The sequence below is a fragment of the Zalophus californianus genome, chromosome 4, assembly GCF_009762305.2.
Source record: "Zalophus californianus isolate mZalCal1 chromosome 4, mZalCal1.pri.v2, whole genome shotgun sequence".
Classification (NCBI taxonomy): domain Eukaryota; kingdom Metazoa; phylum Chordata; class Mammalia; order Carnivora; family Otariidae; genus Zalophus; species Zalophus californianus.
In genome coordinates, this window is record NC_045598.1 from 64893445 (window position 1) to 64910699 (window position 17255).

At 34.0% G+C, this 17255-nt stretch overlaps 1 protein-coding gene across 4 annotated transcripts in view; it reads left to right on the forward strand.

Moving 5' to 3' along the window:
- DNAJB4 (DnaJ heat shock protein family (Hsp40) member B4) overlaps positions 1 to 15819 on the forward strand; it is a 48076-nt gene extending 32257 nt beyond the window's left edge. For 3 of the 4 annotated variants that reach the window (XM_027599818.2, XM_027599814.2, XM_027599826.2), the window contains exons 2-4: positions 4811 to 5095; positions 11322 to 11890; positions 13665 to 15819. In XM_027599818.2, coding sequence (XP_027455619.1) covers positions 4885 to 5095; positions 11322 to 11890; positions 13665 to 13898 — 1014 coding nt within the window. In that variant the 5' untranslated portion in view covers positions 4811 to 4884 and the 3' untranslated portion in view covers positions 13899 to 15819. The remainder of the gene's footprint in view (positions 1 to 4810; positions 5096 to 11321; positions 11891 to 13664) is intronic. The other variant, XM_027599831.2, reaches the window with a different exon arrangement.
- Positions 15820 to 17255: the final 1436 nt, after the last annotated feature.

The window sequence follows — 17255 nt, forward strand, 5'->3', positions numbered from 1 at the left end:
GCTTAACCGACTGAGCCACTCAGATGCCCCTATTTGTACTTTTAAAAATATTAAATGAGGCTTGTTCTCTTCTCAGCTCCATTTTCCCTAAAAACTGCCACTACTTTTCCCTTTACATACTATTTTTGTCATGATAATTATTATTTTTTTATTTTTTTAAAGATTTTATTTATTTTGCCAGAGAGAGAGAGAGAGAGAGAGAGAGAGCACAAGCAGGGGGAACCGCAGGCAGAGAGAGAAGCAGGCCTTTTGCTGAGCAAGGAGCCTGATGTGGGACTTGATCCCAGGACCCCAGGATCATGACCTGAGCCGAAGGTAGACAATTGACTGAGTCACCCAGGCGTCCCTCATGATAATTATTTATAGGGATGATAGTTGGTTACACACCCCCGTTAAAAAAAAAACCAAAAAACCCTACACTTATCTCATAGATGAAAAAAACTTAGATGAAAAAAACAATGTAAAGTGACTGTGTAATGGATTTTTAACCCTTAAGTGGTAGAGGACACAGCTCAGTCTGAAAAAGTAAATATAAGAGCAAAATTTCTCTGAAGCACTATGTAGTTTAATAATTATATCAATCCACTACTCAATTGCATCTAATTGCAATGAGTATATTGGTATACTTAATAGTTTTTTGTCTTTGGATTATTTCTAGGGACAACTTTCCAGGTATGGTATTTACAGAGATTTTAAAATCATTTTTAATAATTGTTCCCAGGGTCCCCTGGGTGGCTCAGTCAGTTAAGGGTCTGACTCTTGATCTCAGCTCAGGTTTTGATCACAGGGTTGTGAGTTGTTCCCAAATGGTTTTTAAAATTATTTTTATTATTTATTTTTAATGGATAAACGGGTGTTTATTTTATTGTTACCCATTTTGAACTGCCAATTTACATCACATATACTTTTTTGTATATCTCAGTTCTCTAGGGCTGCTAAAACAAATTGTCACAAAGGAGACATCTTAAAACAACAGAAATTTATTCTCACACTTCTGGCAGCTAAACCAAGGTGTGGGTAGGGCCACACTCCTTTCAAAGGCTCTGAGAGATAATCCTAGGAGAGTAGTATAGATCTACACATTTTAGGAATAACTTCTGCTTGAGTGTTTTTCATTCTTTTAAAATAAAAATGTAGTGGATTTTATTTTATTTTTATTATTACTTTTTATTTTTAAGTAGGCTCCATACCCAGCATGTAGCCCAACATAGGGCCTGAAGTCCCGATCCTGAGATCAAGACCTGAGCTGAGATCAAGAGTTGGATGCTTAACCCACTGAGCCACCCAGGTGCCCAGTGAATTTTAGCTCTTAAAAAAAAGGATGTTTTTCCTCTATAGCCTGAACGTACTGTTTCCTTTTTCCTTGGGCCTACCTTGTTTCCTGGGATCCATGTTGCTTTTTTTCTGCTCACTTGACATTAAAACAGTGGAAGGGTAGTCAGGCTCACCTGGCTCTGGGTATGAGCTGGCCTTGATCCCCGTAACCGTTCCTCCTGATGCTGCCATATTTATTTTCTTTACTGAAGTACAGTTGATACAAATATTGCATTAGTTTCAGGTGTACAACATAGTGATTCAGCAACTCTATATGTTATGTTATGCTCACCATAAGTGTAGCTACCATCTGTCACCATACAACACTGTTATAATACCACTGACTATATTCCCTATGTGGTACCTTTCATCCCTGTGACTTATTCATTCCATGCATATAATATCTTCTTTATCCACTTGTCTATGAATGGATACTTAGGTTGCTTCCATATCTCGGCTATTGTAAATAATGCTGTAATGAATATGTGGGTGCATCTATCTTTTTGAATTACTGTTCTTGTTTCCTTTGAATACATACCCAGTAGTGGAATCACTGGATTGTGTGGTATTTCTATTTTTAAATATTTGAGGAAGCTCCATACTATTTTCGACAGTGGCTAACCAATATGCATTCCTACCAACAGTGCACAAGGGTTCTCTTTTCTCCACATCCTCACCAACATTTGTTATTTCTTGTCTTTTTGATATTAGCCATTCTGACTGGTGTGAGGTAGTATCTCATTGTGGTTTTGATTTGCATTTCCCTGATGATCAGTGATGTTGAACATTTTATCTTGTGTCTGTTGGCATTGTTCCCAAATGTTTGAAAGAATAATTTACACAACTCATTTTATCAAAACCTAGCTAGATTGTTTTATATTATTTAAAATTATAATTGCTGGGGCGCCTGGGTGGCTCAGTTGGTTCAGCGACTGCCTTCGGCTCAGGTCATGATCCTGGAGTCCCGGGATCGAGTCCCACATCGGGCTCCCTGCTCGGCGGGGAGTCTGCTTCTCCCTCTGACCCTCTTCCCTCTCGTGCTCTCTCTCTCTCATTCTCTCTCTGTCAAATAAATAAACAAAATCTTTAAAAAAAATAAATAAATAAAATAAAATAAAATTATAATTGCTTCCTTTATTAACTTGAAATTTCAAAGTTGAGATGAATTCTTGCTTTTCAAATTTAGCTCTATGATTCTTTTTGTGTGTATGATATTTGAAGAAGTATGAAAATCCTTTATCACCCTTCTCTTGATATGTGGAAAGTCAGATTTGTTTCCATTTGTTAATATGTAATGCACTTCTCGGAAATGTGAAAGATCTAGTCTTTGGGTTCTAAAATCCTTTAATATGTCAAGTCCTGATAATATTTCTAGCTACCTGAAAATGATTGAATCGGATAAGAATCTGTTTTTTCTTTCCTCCCAGCATTACCCACCAGAACAATTCAGACTTTTCATAAATAGTAATGTCAGTGTTCCTTTGGTAGTAAATATTTAAAAGAGGAATTAATTCTAGAAAAGGTTATTTTTATTATATTTTTACCCTACTCTAGATGTTGATCATTGCACTGGACTTTAACTTGCAGTTTTTTTTAAAGCAGGAGTTTTAAGGTGACTTTGGATATTAACATTTTTCCCCAAGTTGTTTTGGATTTGAATGGATAACCTTTTGACATTGAGTATTCCTTGGTGGGACTAAAAAATTTGCTTGAATAGCTAGCTGACAAACCTCTGTAACCTGTAAATAGGCTAGACAGATGCTATACATTTCTAAAACCAAAGTATTTTTAAAGGAGAGTTTTGGAAAAATAGGAAATCCTAGCTGTCAAATGTACAAAGATGAACGTTCCGAAAGAATTGCTGAATCATGAATGTAAAGCTGCTTGGCATATAGAGTTGGTGTTCCCATATCTTTAAAGGTTAACACGTGATCATTAACTTTTCATCATATTCTAAACATATATGTACATTTACTTTTCCTTTACATGTTCTGTTTTTCTTTTAAGCTTACAGATTTAAGGTATTTATAGGGCTCTGTGCAATTCTTTTCACATTTTCTTATTAATCCATCTTTCCATATTAGAAATGGGAACACTTTTGAAAATATAACATAATATAGGAGATAAAAGATGAGTAATATACATTGAAAATTTTTCTCATAAGTATCATATATATATATATATATAAAAGCAGACATTGAAAGGGTATATAAATGATAGGACATAAACTTTGTTAACAAAAAAAATACAAAACTACAACAAATAAACATAAATATCTATCAGAAAAAAAGGACTAGAAGGAAATACACTAACATTTAGCAGGGATTACCTAAAGTGGTATGATAGGGAGGTTTTTATTTTATACTTTTTTCTTCTTTTTTCCTTCTGTGTTTTCCAAAATCTTCAGCAATGAGTATTGCTATTTATAATTAGGGAAATGTGTTTTTAAAAGAAAAAAATACTTCTCATATATCACTGCCCCATAAATAGCATATCCAGATTTTAAGATGATCCAGTCAAGGTCTTATAAGAAACATGAGTATTTACTGTCTGTAACCTGATACTTGTCTTCTATCTTTCCTGCAGCACAAAAATTCTTTAAATAGTGACCCTAGGAATTGGGTGGAGGCGGGGGGGGGGGGGGGGGGGGGGGGGGGGCGGGGAGTGGGATCTCATTCTGTTTTTGCTGAAGTAACTAAAATGATCAGATATGAAGCTTTCACAAATATTTAGTTTGCCAGAACTATTAACTCTTGTATACTACAAAAAACTAGTTAAAACCACTAGCTAAAATAATATTTGAGTCCCTTATTGCTTTTGATGTGTATGATATGTAGCCTTTTACAATGTGAAATTGGCATATTGACTTCCTGGCATTGCTAGATCCCAGGAATTCTAAAAATGACACAAATTATCTGAAAATTTTAATTTAAACAAACCAGATTTTAGTATTGTATATCTTACATTTGGATAACTTGAAATTAAAATTAAAATACCTGAAATAAGTTCAAGGGTACCTTTATTTGTATAATACTTTTAATTTATTTTAACATAGGATGCCTAATGGCTGTAATTATTTTTGTTTTTTCACCTACAATAGAGTAAATAAATATGTAGTTATGACCTGCTATGCTGAAATATTGGTTTTTGAATCCACTCCCCTTCTTAAAAAGGAAATAAAAATGGGAGAGCCAGAAGGAAAATGAATAGTTAATCGTGGAGGAGGAGAAAACCTAGCTCAGTACTTTGACTAGAGGCAGCTGGGGAAGTGACGTCCTGTAGCATTTGCTGTTCTAGAAAGTACAGAGACACGTAGTGAAAATGGGAGGATCTAGAAGGAGGCTGTCTCCTGTGTAGTGTATATTTATCTGTAAGTGAGCCTTTGGGGAAGGAATTAAATACAGAGACGCGGTTTGCTTGCTGCCTTAAGACAGCGAAGCTGAATTGCTGATTTGCTTTAACTTTTAAAATACCCAGCTTGGTTTATTTTTCTTAGAATCGTACTGCTAAGACTGGGGACGCTGTTTTCTTTCACAAAGGGAAATCTAAGTTCATTTCAAGGCATTCGAAATGGGGAAAGACTATTATTGCATTTTGGGAATTGAAAAAGGAGCTTCGGATGAAGATATTAAAAAGGCTTACCGAAAACAAGCCCTCAAATTTCATCCGGACAAGAACAAATCTCCTCAAGCAGAGGAAAAATTTAAAGAGGTCGCAGAAGCTTATGAAGTACTGAGTGATCCTAAAAAGAGAGAAATATATGATCAGTTTGGGGAGGAAGGTAAGTATTCCGTGTATATCTTTTGGTCTCTCCAGCTCTGTCTCACTCTCTCTCTTTTTCCTCCCCGCTCTTTCAGCCTTCTGGTTATCTTTAAATTAAATTCTCAGACATCAAAGTAGAAAGACAAATAATGGATAAAAATAAGATTTTATCTTTGATCATCTGAATGAATATTATTACATAGCTGTGAATGAAATGTACTTGTTTGCCTTTTTTTTGATTTTGGCATTTTGTAATATATATATCTTCTGCCATTAGATTTATAATGTTAACATTGTATATTTGAAAAGAAACATTACATTCCCATACCCATTAATGAATTGTGTCAAAATTATGCAACCTGTTTTGTTTTCTAATGAATTTTCTGCCGGAACCACTAAAGGTCCTTCACTCATTTAAAATGTTAAGATTGGCAGTTCAAATTCTGGGTAGTTTATATTTTATTCACAAAAACAAAACAAGTTTTTTGCCTCTCTGATAAGCAATTTAATTTAGATTGAACAAGATAGAATCGTCTGTCTGAGAAGCAGAAGGCCCAGGCATTTAGCTCTGGTTGTTTTTGGCATTCTGCCTGGAGAGGAAAGAATTTTCCTGATGTCATAAAATACCAGAACAAGTTTTTAGCTTAATTGTAAACAGTAATTGTGTGCCAAGAAAATGAGATCTCAGAAATACAGTTTTTGACCTAAAATGGCCACCTCATTAGAACAGTTATTGATTTACTTATAGGTCACATTATGTCTTCAGAAATTTTACTACCTAGGTATAGAGGAAAGCATGACAACTTCCCTTTGCTCTTCCTGCCATACTTTTCTTTCATCGTGAGATCAGAAACTAGTTGAGTACAGTAAATGGGGGTTATTAAGATTATCCCTTTATTGTTCTGTATTTTAAATTAAGTTTGTCCATCATTTCCATATAAATGTAGCTATAAAGTAGGACTATTTTAAATTTCTAATTAACAGCAACAACAAAAACACTTTAATTCCTACAGATTCTGGGATTTTCAACATTTTGAATCAGGACTAAGTTACTTCATTATTAATTTTTTTCTCCCAAAATGTCCTCTTTTAAATCATTGTAGTTACGAAAACCTTTTTTATTTCTTTGCCTCCTTTATCGCATTTAACATAAAGTTTTCCTAATCAGATATATGCTAAAATACAGTGAAGCAGTAACTGCTTATTTTGAGTTAAAAAAACTAAACTTATATAAGCAGGGTGATTGTGTAAAGGGTTTTTTTTTTTTTTCCTGTCTTTGTTTTGTTTTTCTTTTTGATTTGAGTTGCCAAAAATTGCAATTTCTGCTCTTGGTTTTGGTGTGATGAGGACCTGCAGTGTCAGGTTCTTACAAAGTCAATATAGAAAAAGGCAAGCAATGACCAGTTCAATTCTGCCTGTCCCTTATGGCCTTACTAATCAAAATACTATGATTTGGTTCATCTTGAAAGCTAAGCAGGATTCTGAGATACTACAAACAATATACTCTTTCTAAAGAAGTTATTTGTGATTTTGTAAAGAAATCCACAAACATTCCCCTGTAAAAGCAGATAGCCCTTGCTTAAACAATATCTCACTGCTAGCTCAAGTTTGTTTATAACTAAGCCATAGGATTCAGTGTTTTCTAAGGATATTTATCTTCAGAATTTTCAGGTCATCAAATGAGACATTTTTCTTGGCTTAACATTACCTCTTATTAGTGTTTTTCTTGAGTGATGTTTCTCTAGGTTGACTTTTACTGATCATTATCAGTGAATGAATTTTTAAAAAATGAAAGCAATATCATCTGTGTACCCTGAATCTTTTTTTTTGTTCTTGATTCAGATAATTGATATAAGCAATAGAGGTAATAGGGAAGAATAAGTGTTTTAAAGCATTGAAATATATTCAGAAATACTCTCTAGTTATGAGTTACTTGAGAATATAGTTAAATGAAAACTATTTGACTATGTTTTAGAAATTACTCTTTCTTTACAAAAAAGCATTATGTTTATTTGCTCTTTATTCAGAATAGCTCATTTATACTTTGGAAAAATCCCTTTTAGGTATACTGTTTAAATGGGAAAACATTTTTTCTCTTTGCCATTCATTGATCAGTTTATGCCTGCAGGGCTGGTTCCATCACCCAATGTGTTTCTCCAGTAGTAACAAAATACTGAATTTTAGGACTGTGGGTCTATTAGTAATTTATGTAATATACTCCTTACCCCCCTCCAGTTATTACACTGTCTTTCAAGGCCTGGGACAATGGGAACAGGAACCATGAACTGAGAAGTGTATGAGTTGAAGAAGCTAAATTTATATAGTTAGAAAGTAAGAGAACCAGTGATCCAGTTTATTCATGTTTTGAAAATCTCTAATATCCACAATTTTAAAGGCTTGGTTTAAAAAAATTTGGATAAAAATAGAGATGTTTTAAATTTACCATATGACCCAGCAGTTCCACTCATAGAAATCTATAAAAGAGAAATGAAAACATAGGTCCACAAAAAGACATGTATGTGAATATTCATAGCAGCATTATTTGCAATGGCCCCAAACTGGGAACAATTTAAAAGTACTATCATTAAGTGAATGGATAAACAAAATGTGGCATATATGTAAACACACACACACACACACACACACACACACGTACATGCTGGAATACTACTTAGCAATTAAAAGGATTGATATAATAAAACATGCTGCAACATGGATGAACCTCAAAAACTATGCTAAATAAAAGAAGTCAGATGTCAAAGGCTACATATTCTATGATTCCATTTATATAAAATTTGTAGAGAAAGAAAGCAGATCAGTGGGTTGCCTAGTGCTAGAAGTGGGAGCAGGGGTTAGCTACAGATAGAAACAGAGAGAACTCATTGGGTTGATGGAAATGATTGATAACTGGATTGTGATGGTGGCTGCACAACTCTACAACTTTATTGAGATCACTGAATTACATATTTGCAATGGGTTAATTTTATAGTGTGTAATAAGCAAAGCTATTTTTAAAAAGAGAGGAACGTTCTCCATAGTTGCATCATTTGAAAACAAAAAAATACAACTACGTAAATTGAAAATTGGATTTTGAACCTGTCCCTCCCAGAAGGTTTTAGGTTTAGTTCTGAATTGTTCAGTGGATGTCAACAAAAGTTTGTATTAAAAGACTGCAAAAAAAAAATCTTTTAGTAACACATCCTTACAGTAACCTAGTTCTCCCACAGTTCTTTTTCCTTATGCCTTTTTTTTTATTTATAGTTTACCCAATAACTTTCTTTAAATACTGAAAGGTAGTATTTATATGATCAAAGTTGTGTTTAGTATATTAATCTATACCAGCTTGCTTCTTCAGTTCTTTAGTTTCCATATTTAATCAACTGGATCTCTTTTTATTTACTATGTATTTTTAAAAATAAGTTGGATTTTTGTGAGTCAAAGCTGCTTAAAGGTTCTCATTATGCTAGTAACTCTGTAAGTCTTGCTATAAATCTAGATTTTTACATATCAGATCTCCTTAGAGTGTGAGTTATTAAAGTCCTGTAATTTTTTTCTTTTAAATCCTAATTCTTCTCCAATGCTGCTTCTTTTGACACACTTTAACTACTGGAAATCATGGTTATAGATAGTATACCGAACATATATTTGTTTTTGGATTGCAAATTGGTTGGTTGGTTTTAAATAATAGCAGTCTTGCTACAGCGTAGGCAAATGTTGATTCTAGAGCATATTCCTTGATCACACAAAGTGATGATGGTGTCTAGAAAACATTTTGGAGAGCAGAGGGAATCCAATTGAATATTAAAATTTTCCATAAGCAGTCAAAATGTATGTAATAAAGAGTTGACTGCATAGTTGATAAGATGCCTGTTACAATTCGAGTGCTAGGCAAAGCAGTACTTGCATAATAATTCATGTTATACTGTTGAGAGTTTTGGTAGGATTTTTGCAGTCATTTATATAGTAGCCTTGTCCTTTATCTAAGCTATGTACTTGACTGTTTAGTGTCAAGGAAAACCTCAAAGCTTCATTGGAGCCTTTTTGTCAGCTTTGATAAATGCCACTTCAGACTGTGAATCTTCTCAGGAGCTCTGTAATCCTGATTGAGTTACCATTTTTGGCAGAGGGAAGAGGTTTTAGGGAAAAGCCAAACCCATAATACAATAACTTAAGATGTTATTCCTTCTTTTCATGAATTTATTATAAGTCCAAACATTTAGATATTGTCTTGTAGAGAGTTAGATTGGGCAAGCTAATTTACTCAATTTATGTTATTAACTGTCTGTTAAACTATTATACTCTATTATATTTGTGGGATGGAAGATGAAACGATTAAAGTAATTTAGGCATTTGTTTAGTCACACTGGTCATGACCTTGAGTTATATATGTAACCTATCATTTATAAAAATCTGTCTCTAGCTTTTTTTTTTTTTAACATTTGGAGTTATAACTGTACCACTAAAATTTATAAAAAGAAGTATGTATGAGCTGCATGTTAATATCCTTGTTCTGCTTATACCTGCCATTCTGTTTCTATAAGGGATATCCTAACTGCTCTTTGGATATATCATTCAATTCATATTTTGACAGTTTTCAGATTATTAGACTTTTCTTGGTCTCTCCAGATTTCTATTCATGGATGAAGGTAAAAATGTAAACATCAGCTGACACTGTTGGATGAAATAAGAACATATGTATACCTTTTAATGGAAGAAGCCAAATAGAATAAAACATGCAAAACTAAGTCTCTTTGAAAGCATGCTGAGTATAATTTTTTATTATTAAGTCTCATATGTGTATGTGTGATTATACTTTATATTGCTTTTGCTTTTGCCTCTTCTCTATCCTGATACTCAAGACACCTTTTAAAGTTTAAATAGACTTTAAGAACTAGTTCATTCTCTATTCAATAAATATGAGCCCCTATCATTTTCACCCTGTATACATGAGCAATGCAAAAATGAATAAAATATATTTCCTGCCCTCAAATTACTGTTTGAACATATTAGAATCTCTTAGTTTAATCCCTTGGATTTATCACAGTTTTAAAATTTTTAGATTTTCTTCCTGCTTGTTTCCTTCATCAGGAATGCCCATAAGGCTCATTCAAAAACTTTGCTACTACTGTAACAATATAAATCCTTGTCAGTATTGATCCCTTAAAAGATCACTGTACTAATGTTTTGTGGGTTTTAATAGAAACTTTCTTTGGTATATAATGGAAAATGCTGCTTCAAATATGTGATCCCTTGTGAGCTACATATTACTTAGTTGAACCTTAAAGAACAGGATCGGGGTGCCTGGGTGGCTTAGTCGTTAAGTGTCTGCCTTTGGCTCAGGTCATGATCCTGGGATCGAGCCCCACATTGGGCTCCCTGCTCTGCGGGAAGCCTCCTTCTCCCTCTCCCGCTCCCCCTGCTTGGGTTCCCTCTCTCACTGTCTCTCTCTGTCAAATAAATAAATAAAATCTTTAAAATAAAGAACAGGGTAAAAAGGTCACTATCTTGGTGTCTGAAGCAAGTTGTCCACAGTAGACAGAAATAACCAGTCCAAAGGACTTACATGTCAAGAGGGTTTACAGCACTTGATTTTAGACTTTTTTCTACATGCTGTTGAAATTAATGCTATCAGATGGTATGCCTAGATAAATAATTTTGTTAGCTAGAATAGGGATAATAATCTGGAGTCTAAAAAAACATTTTTCATTGGGTGTCCTATTATCATCTTTCTGCCACAGAAAGAGTTCTATTTTAATTAATTCTTAATAAAAGAACTGAAATAAAGCTAGTTAGTATGAATATGGCATTTTATATTATTGATTATACTCACTGATTATAATGGCACTTAAAAACTTAGGTTATGCATTTTGCATTGATTACCAAAGACCTATTTCAATTGACATCTTTTGAAAACTTATATTTATAGACTTCAGATTGTCCAACTAGTTTATGAGATAACAGGTTCCTGGTTTTATTTTCTTATTTACCAGTGGAACAAAGATTCAGGAATAAACTGTCACTAAAGATGGGGGTTTGGAGGAAGAATTTGAAAGCTAAAAATTTAACTTAGGATGGAATGGTCAAAAATTAGGTAGCTGTTCTGCATTGAGTGATAATGGCATTTCTGGCCAATATTAATAGATTGTAACCTAAGTTGGCCAAAGTTTATTAGTAATACAATTTTTGCAAGTTTAACTTTCAAGAGTTGCAAACTTTTTTCTAATCATGTTTATCTGTTCACTTAGGGTTGAAAGGAGGAGCAGGAGGTACTGATGGACAAGGAGGTACCTTCCGGTACACTTTTCATGGCGATCCTCATGCCACATTTGCAGCATTTTTTGGAGGTTCCAACCCCTTTGAAATTTTCTTTGGAAGACGGATGGCTGGTGGTAGAGATTCTGATGAAATGGAAGTAGATGGAGATCCTTTTAGTGCCTTTGGATTCAGCATGAATGGATATCCGAGAGACAGAAATTCTGTGGGGCCATCCCGCATCAAACAAGATCCTCCAGTTATTCACGAACTTAGAGTATCACTTGAAGAAATATATACTGGTTGTACCAAACGGATGAAGATTTCTCGAAAAAGGTTAAATCCTGATGGAAGGAGTTATAGATCTGAGGACAAAATTCTCACCATTGAGATTAAAAAAGGGTGGAAAGAAGGCACCAAAATTACTTTTCCAAGGGAAGGAGATGAAACACCAACTAGTATCCCAGCAGACATTGTTTTTATCATTAAAGATAAAGATCACCCAAAATTTAAAAGGGATGGATCAAATATAATTTACACTGCTAAAATTAGTTTACGAGAGGTAAGTTAGTAGGACCTGGGATTCTGAAACCAGACAGAATTATGCATCCGATCTTAGGGAATTTATGTAAATAATAGCTAATATTTATTAAATGTTTAGTATAGGGCGCCTGGGTGGCTCAGTCATTAGGCGTCTGCCTTCGGCTCGGGTCATGGTCCCAGGGTCCTGGGATCTAGCCCCACATCGGGCTCCCTCCTCCGCAGGAGGCCTGCTTCTCCCTCTCCCACTCTCCCTGCTTGTGTTCCTTCTCTCACTGTGTCTCTCTCTGTCAAATAAATAAATAAAATCTTTAAAAAAAATAAAAAAATAAATGTTTAGTATATGTTATTTTTTAAATTCTCATAAGAACCCTCCAGAGGTAGTACTACTATTATCTCTCTTTTATGGATAAGATTATATTTTCTAAGTTTAGTTACCTGTACTAGCAATTTAAATGCCAACTTGAAGTGCTAACCAGATTATGTACTATGAAGCCTAATACTGGCTTAACAGTTTTTATAGGTATGGTTTATGAGATATGCATTGTAACTGAAGTCCATGTATAAGATTTTTTCTAAAATTGTTAATTTGGAGTAATAATTATATAACAAAAAGATATTAATTTAAGATAATTTATAAGCATACTGTTTTAATATGAGTCCTTATTTGTTCTATTTTTAGACACTATTTTTCAAATTGCATTATAATCCTGCAAACATGGCCATGTCAGTTCCCTGCTTAAAATTCTTAAATGATCCCACATAGTATCTACCATAAAGTCCAGACTTTTTAGCTTAAAATGAAGGTCATTTTAAATCTGATTTCTACCCATAAATGTTTATGCATTTCCTAAGTTTGCTCTGCTATTATCATACATACATTTATGTCATCGTCTAAATTCTAATCAATGAAACACTGTTGTTCCTCACTCTGCCTCAAAACCTGCTACTGGTCCAATGTTTAGCTCAAGCATTCTGTACTCTCAGAAGCTAAAGGCGGGGAGGGTAAGCTGGGTGCCCTTTGTCTCTTGCAGACTTCTGCACCTCTGTGCTCATGTTATACTGTATTATTATTACCGGTTTGCTTCTGAGTTCCTTGTGCATTCCCTGAGGTGGGGTCTGTGTTCATGGTCCCTAAGCTCAGCATCTAGCAGGAATGTGTGGCATATAGTAGACACTCAGTAAACATTTGTTGACTAAACCAATAAATATATTATTTTTATTTTTATTTATTTATTTTTTTTAGAGGTTACTGCTTGTGTTCTCCTCTAGGATTTTTTTAAAAATTTTTTTATTGTTATGTTAATCACCATACATTACATCATTAGTTTTTAATGTAGTGTTCCATGATTCATTGTTTGTGCATAATACCCAGTGCTCCACCAATAAATGTATTTCTTATCCTAACATTTTTCCTTCCAAAGAGTAGGTAGTTGCTCTTATTCTATGCCTCTCATTCCTAAATTTCTCCCTCTTTTCTTGTCCAGTTCCATCCCTGCATCTTGAACATTGTAATGGCAACCTCGAACATTCCATTTCATTTAAAGGCAATGTGGAAGACATCCTTTCTCTTTCCTTTTCCTTCCCTTCCCCTTCTCCTTTCTTTCTTTTGTAGTATGTCTGATCATGCATGTCCTAAAGGGATCTTTTAATAGGGAAAAAGTCTTACAATTATTGATATTCTTCTAGAGGTTAAAATTTTACCTTAGTGGTTTCATCCTTCACACCTAGTTTTTGTTGTTGTTGTTGAGTTTTTGAAGTTCTGAAGTTTGTTAATTTTATTTGGTCTATTTCAGGCATTGTGTGGCTGCTCAGTTAATGTGCCAACAATGGATGGAAGAACCATACCTATGTCAATAAATGATATTGTGAAGCCTGGAATGAGGAGAAGAATTATTGGATACGGGCTGCCATTTCCAAAAAATCCTGACCAGCGTGGCGACCTTCTAATAGAATTTGACGTGTCCTTCCCAGATACTATATCCTCATCATCCAAAGAAGTACTTAGGAAACATCTTCCTGCCTCATAGAATGAAAACCTTTGTTACCCATATTTTGATAAGGCACTGAAAATATAAAAGGACTGGCAGTTTACTGATGTAGATGTGAATTCTGTATAAAGATGTGTAAATTATTTTGAGGATTCATTAAATTGCATGAATAGAGACGGGTCAAATAAATAGGCAAAAGGGATTTTTACAGTTAGAGATGAAGAAACAACCATTCACTGTATTTTATTTCATTTCTCCCAAATCAGAAATTTTTTAGTATTTTGCTTACATGTAAAATTTGTTTTTGTGGAGTTAGTAGATATATTTCTAATAAAGTACTAGACTATCCAAGTACTTTATTTCTTTTATCTTTACATTATCAGTATGATAGTTTCTCATTTATAATGGAAATTTAAGTTCTTAACTAACCTACATATGTGATATGTATTTCTAGAAAATAAAAACCCAAGTCATTTGGAAATGTGGTTAACTAGATTTAAATCTCCATCTGAAATGCTGCTATAGGGCTGGGACCCATAAAAGAATATCCTAATGCATATGTTTTGATTTTTAAAGTATGCTATAGCATTTCCTACTAACATGGTTGTAATGTTCTTAAGGCAGACCTTTTCATCATAGAAAGGAAATTAATGGCAATTTATCTCCTGTGGAAATCCCAATTGCCTGAATTACTGATATTTTAGAAATAGGCTGTTTTTAAAATGCCATATGTAATTTTATGCAAGTTGACTATATATCTTGGACTTAATAAATTATAGGCACATTTTATTGTCCATTAGTTTAAAATAATTTGTTTAATAATAAATGTGTTTTTAGAGGGAATATTGTTACTTAGAATTAATTTTCCAATTACACAGTCTTCTATAACTTACTCATCATATGCTATATGTATCTTATGCAATTTCCCTAAAAAGAATAAACTACCACTATGGTGTTAAACCAAAATATGGGGAAAATAAACACTAACTGCTGCTTATGAATGATGTTGCTACTACTTGTTATGCATATAAATATTTTACTTTTTCATATGTATAGACTGCATTTCTTAGGTGTTTTAATTTTTTAAATATATTTACGTTTAAAAAATATTTTGTTTTCTTTTTTTTTTAACCATAGTAAGAGTGATGTCTTGAAACAAAATTTTTGGTTCAAAAGTAGCTTTCAGGACAATTGATATATGTACAAGGTGAACTGCATCCTATCACCCTTTAGCAGAGTACAAGGGTTCTTTTAGTGATTCAGTAAATAGGTTGTAATCACCACATACTTTATAGCCTTACTGCATTGTAATTGACATGCCATAAAACTACCTTTTTAAAAGTATATAGTTCAGTGGTTAGTATATTCACAGAGTTATGTAACCACTAAGTCTAGAACATTTTCATCACCTGAAAAAGAAACTCTATCCATCAGCACTCACGTCCTATTCTTCAGTGCCTGGTAAATACAAATCTACTCTCTGCCTCTACAGATTTGTCTATTCTGGGCATCTAGTACAAATGGGATCAAAGAATATGTGACTTTTTTTCACTTAGCTTCTTTCACTTAACATGATGTTTTCAAGGTACATCCATGTTGCATCATATATCAGTACCTTGTCCTTTTTTATGGCCAAATAATGTTCCATTCTATGGAGATACCACATTTTGTTTATCCATTTATTAGCTGATGGGCATTTAGGTTATCTCCTTTTTTTGGCTGTTGTGAATAATGCTGCTATGAACATTTTTGTACAAGTTTTTCTGTACATAACTTTTCAATTTTCTTGGGTATATATCTAAGAATAGAATTGCTGGGAATAATCACGTGCTTTAGTTCCAAATGGAACCTGGCTGGCTCAGTTGGTAGAGCATGCAGCACTTGATCTTGGAGTTATGAGTTTGAGCCCCATGCTGGGTATAGAGATTACTTCAAAATAAAATCTTAAAAAAAAAAAAAAGAAAATGTTGAAAATGCCAGAGAATTCAGCTAATCATACTTACTATTCCACCTAATTCATAAATAGTCCCTTACTGGCTGCTCAGTTAATGTGCCAACATTAATTTGGTTCTCTCAATGACAGTTAAAACTCCTTAGGGAAGTATAAACATCACAACAGTTTTCTCACAGGTCTAAAGAGATAGAGCTGAAAAGCATCAGTCAAGAGTGGTGGATATGATTTCTATATTAAACCCACTGTCAGGCGCCTGGGTGGCTCAGTTGGTTAAGCGACTGTTTTCGGCCCAGGTCATGATCCTGGAGTTCCAGGATCGAGTCCCGTGTCGGGCTCCCTGCTCAGCAGGGAGTCTGCTTCTCCCTCTGACCCTCCCCCCTCTCATGTGCTCTCTCTGATATAAATAAATAAAGTCTTTAAAAAAAAACTGTCATTTATTGCAATTTTTTTGATTAAGCATTTTCTCCCAAGTTAAAGGATTTATAGATTTGGTGGATGGATAATCTTTGGATTAAAAAGTACTTTTTTAAAGTACAGAATTATTCTTCTAGTAGTAAAAAAATTAATTTTCATTGCTATATAGAAACAGTATGCCAGTATCTTTCTTGCCTTAAAGGATACTGATAATGCCTTAGCATGTAGTTGGTGCCCAATTTTTATTTGTTGTGTTGAATTAATGTAAAAGAATGTAAAGTTTCCTTATCTATGTAAATTGTGAAAGTACTTTTGATTTTATTTACTTATTTATTTAGTGCTTTTGATTTTAAAATGTTCTCTTTAAATTCAGGGCCTGGGTGGCTCAGTTGGTTAAGCGACTGCCTTCGGCTCAGGTCATGATCCTGGGATCCTGGGATTGAGTCCTGCGTCAGGCTCTCTGCTCAGCGGGGAGCCTGCTTCTCCCTCTGACCTTCTCCCCTCTCATGCTGTTTCTCTCTCGCTCGCTCTCTAAAAAAAAAAAAAAAAAAACTTAAAAAAATAAATAAATAAATTCAGTCACATACTTGGATACCTGAAATAGTTTTGCAGTACTGGGGATGCCAGTAAGCTAACTGATAGAGATGTTTATCTTTCCTACAAGAAAAACCAGATTGCTTATGCTTTATAATTAGGATGTTTTTAAGCAAGGCGTACACTGTTGTGTTGTCAACTGACCTACCAATCTCAAATGTGTTATATAAAGCCACTTCACACATTTAGTTCATTTACTTCGCTGCCTCTGAAAGCATCTGAGTTTGTGATCCTTTATCTTTTAGCTCATCACTCGTGCCTATTATTAGCCTTTCTTGGGGGCAAGGAATTGAAAATACTTTTGTTTGCTTACTTTTTAAGAAAAAAACCCTATAATTTGACTAGTTATGATGGATAAAATGATATTAATATATGTGATTGGACTTAGTAAATGGCTTAGAAGTAATTACTCTAGGGCGCCTGGGTGGCTCAGT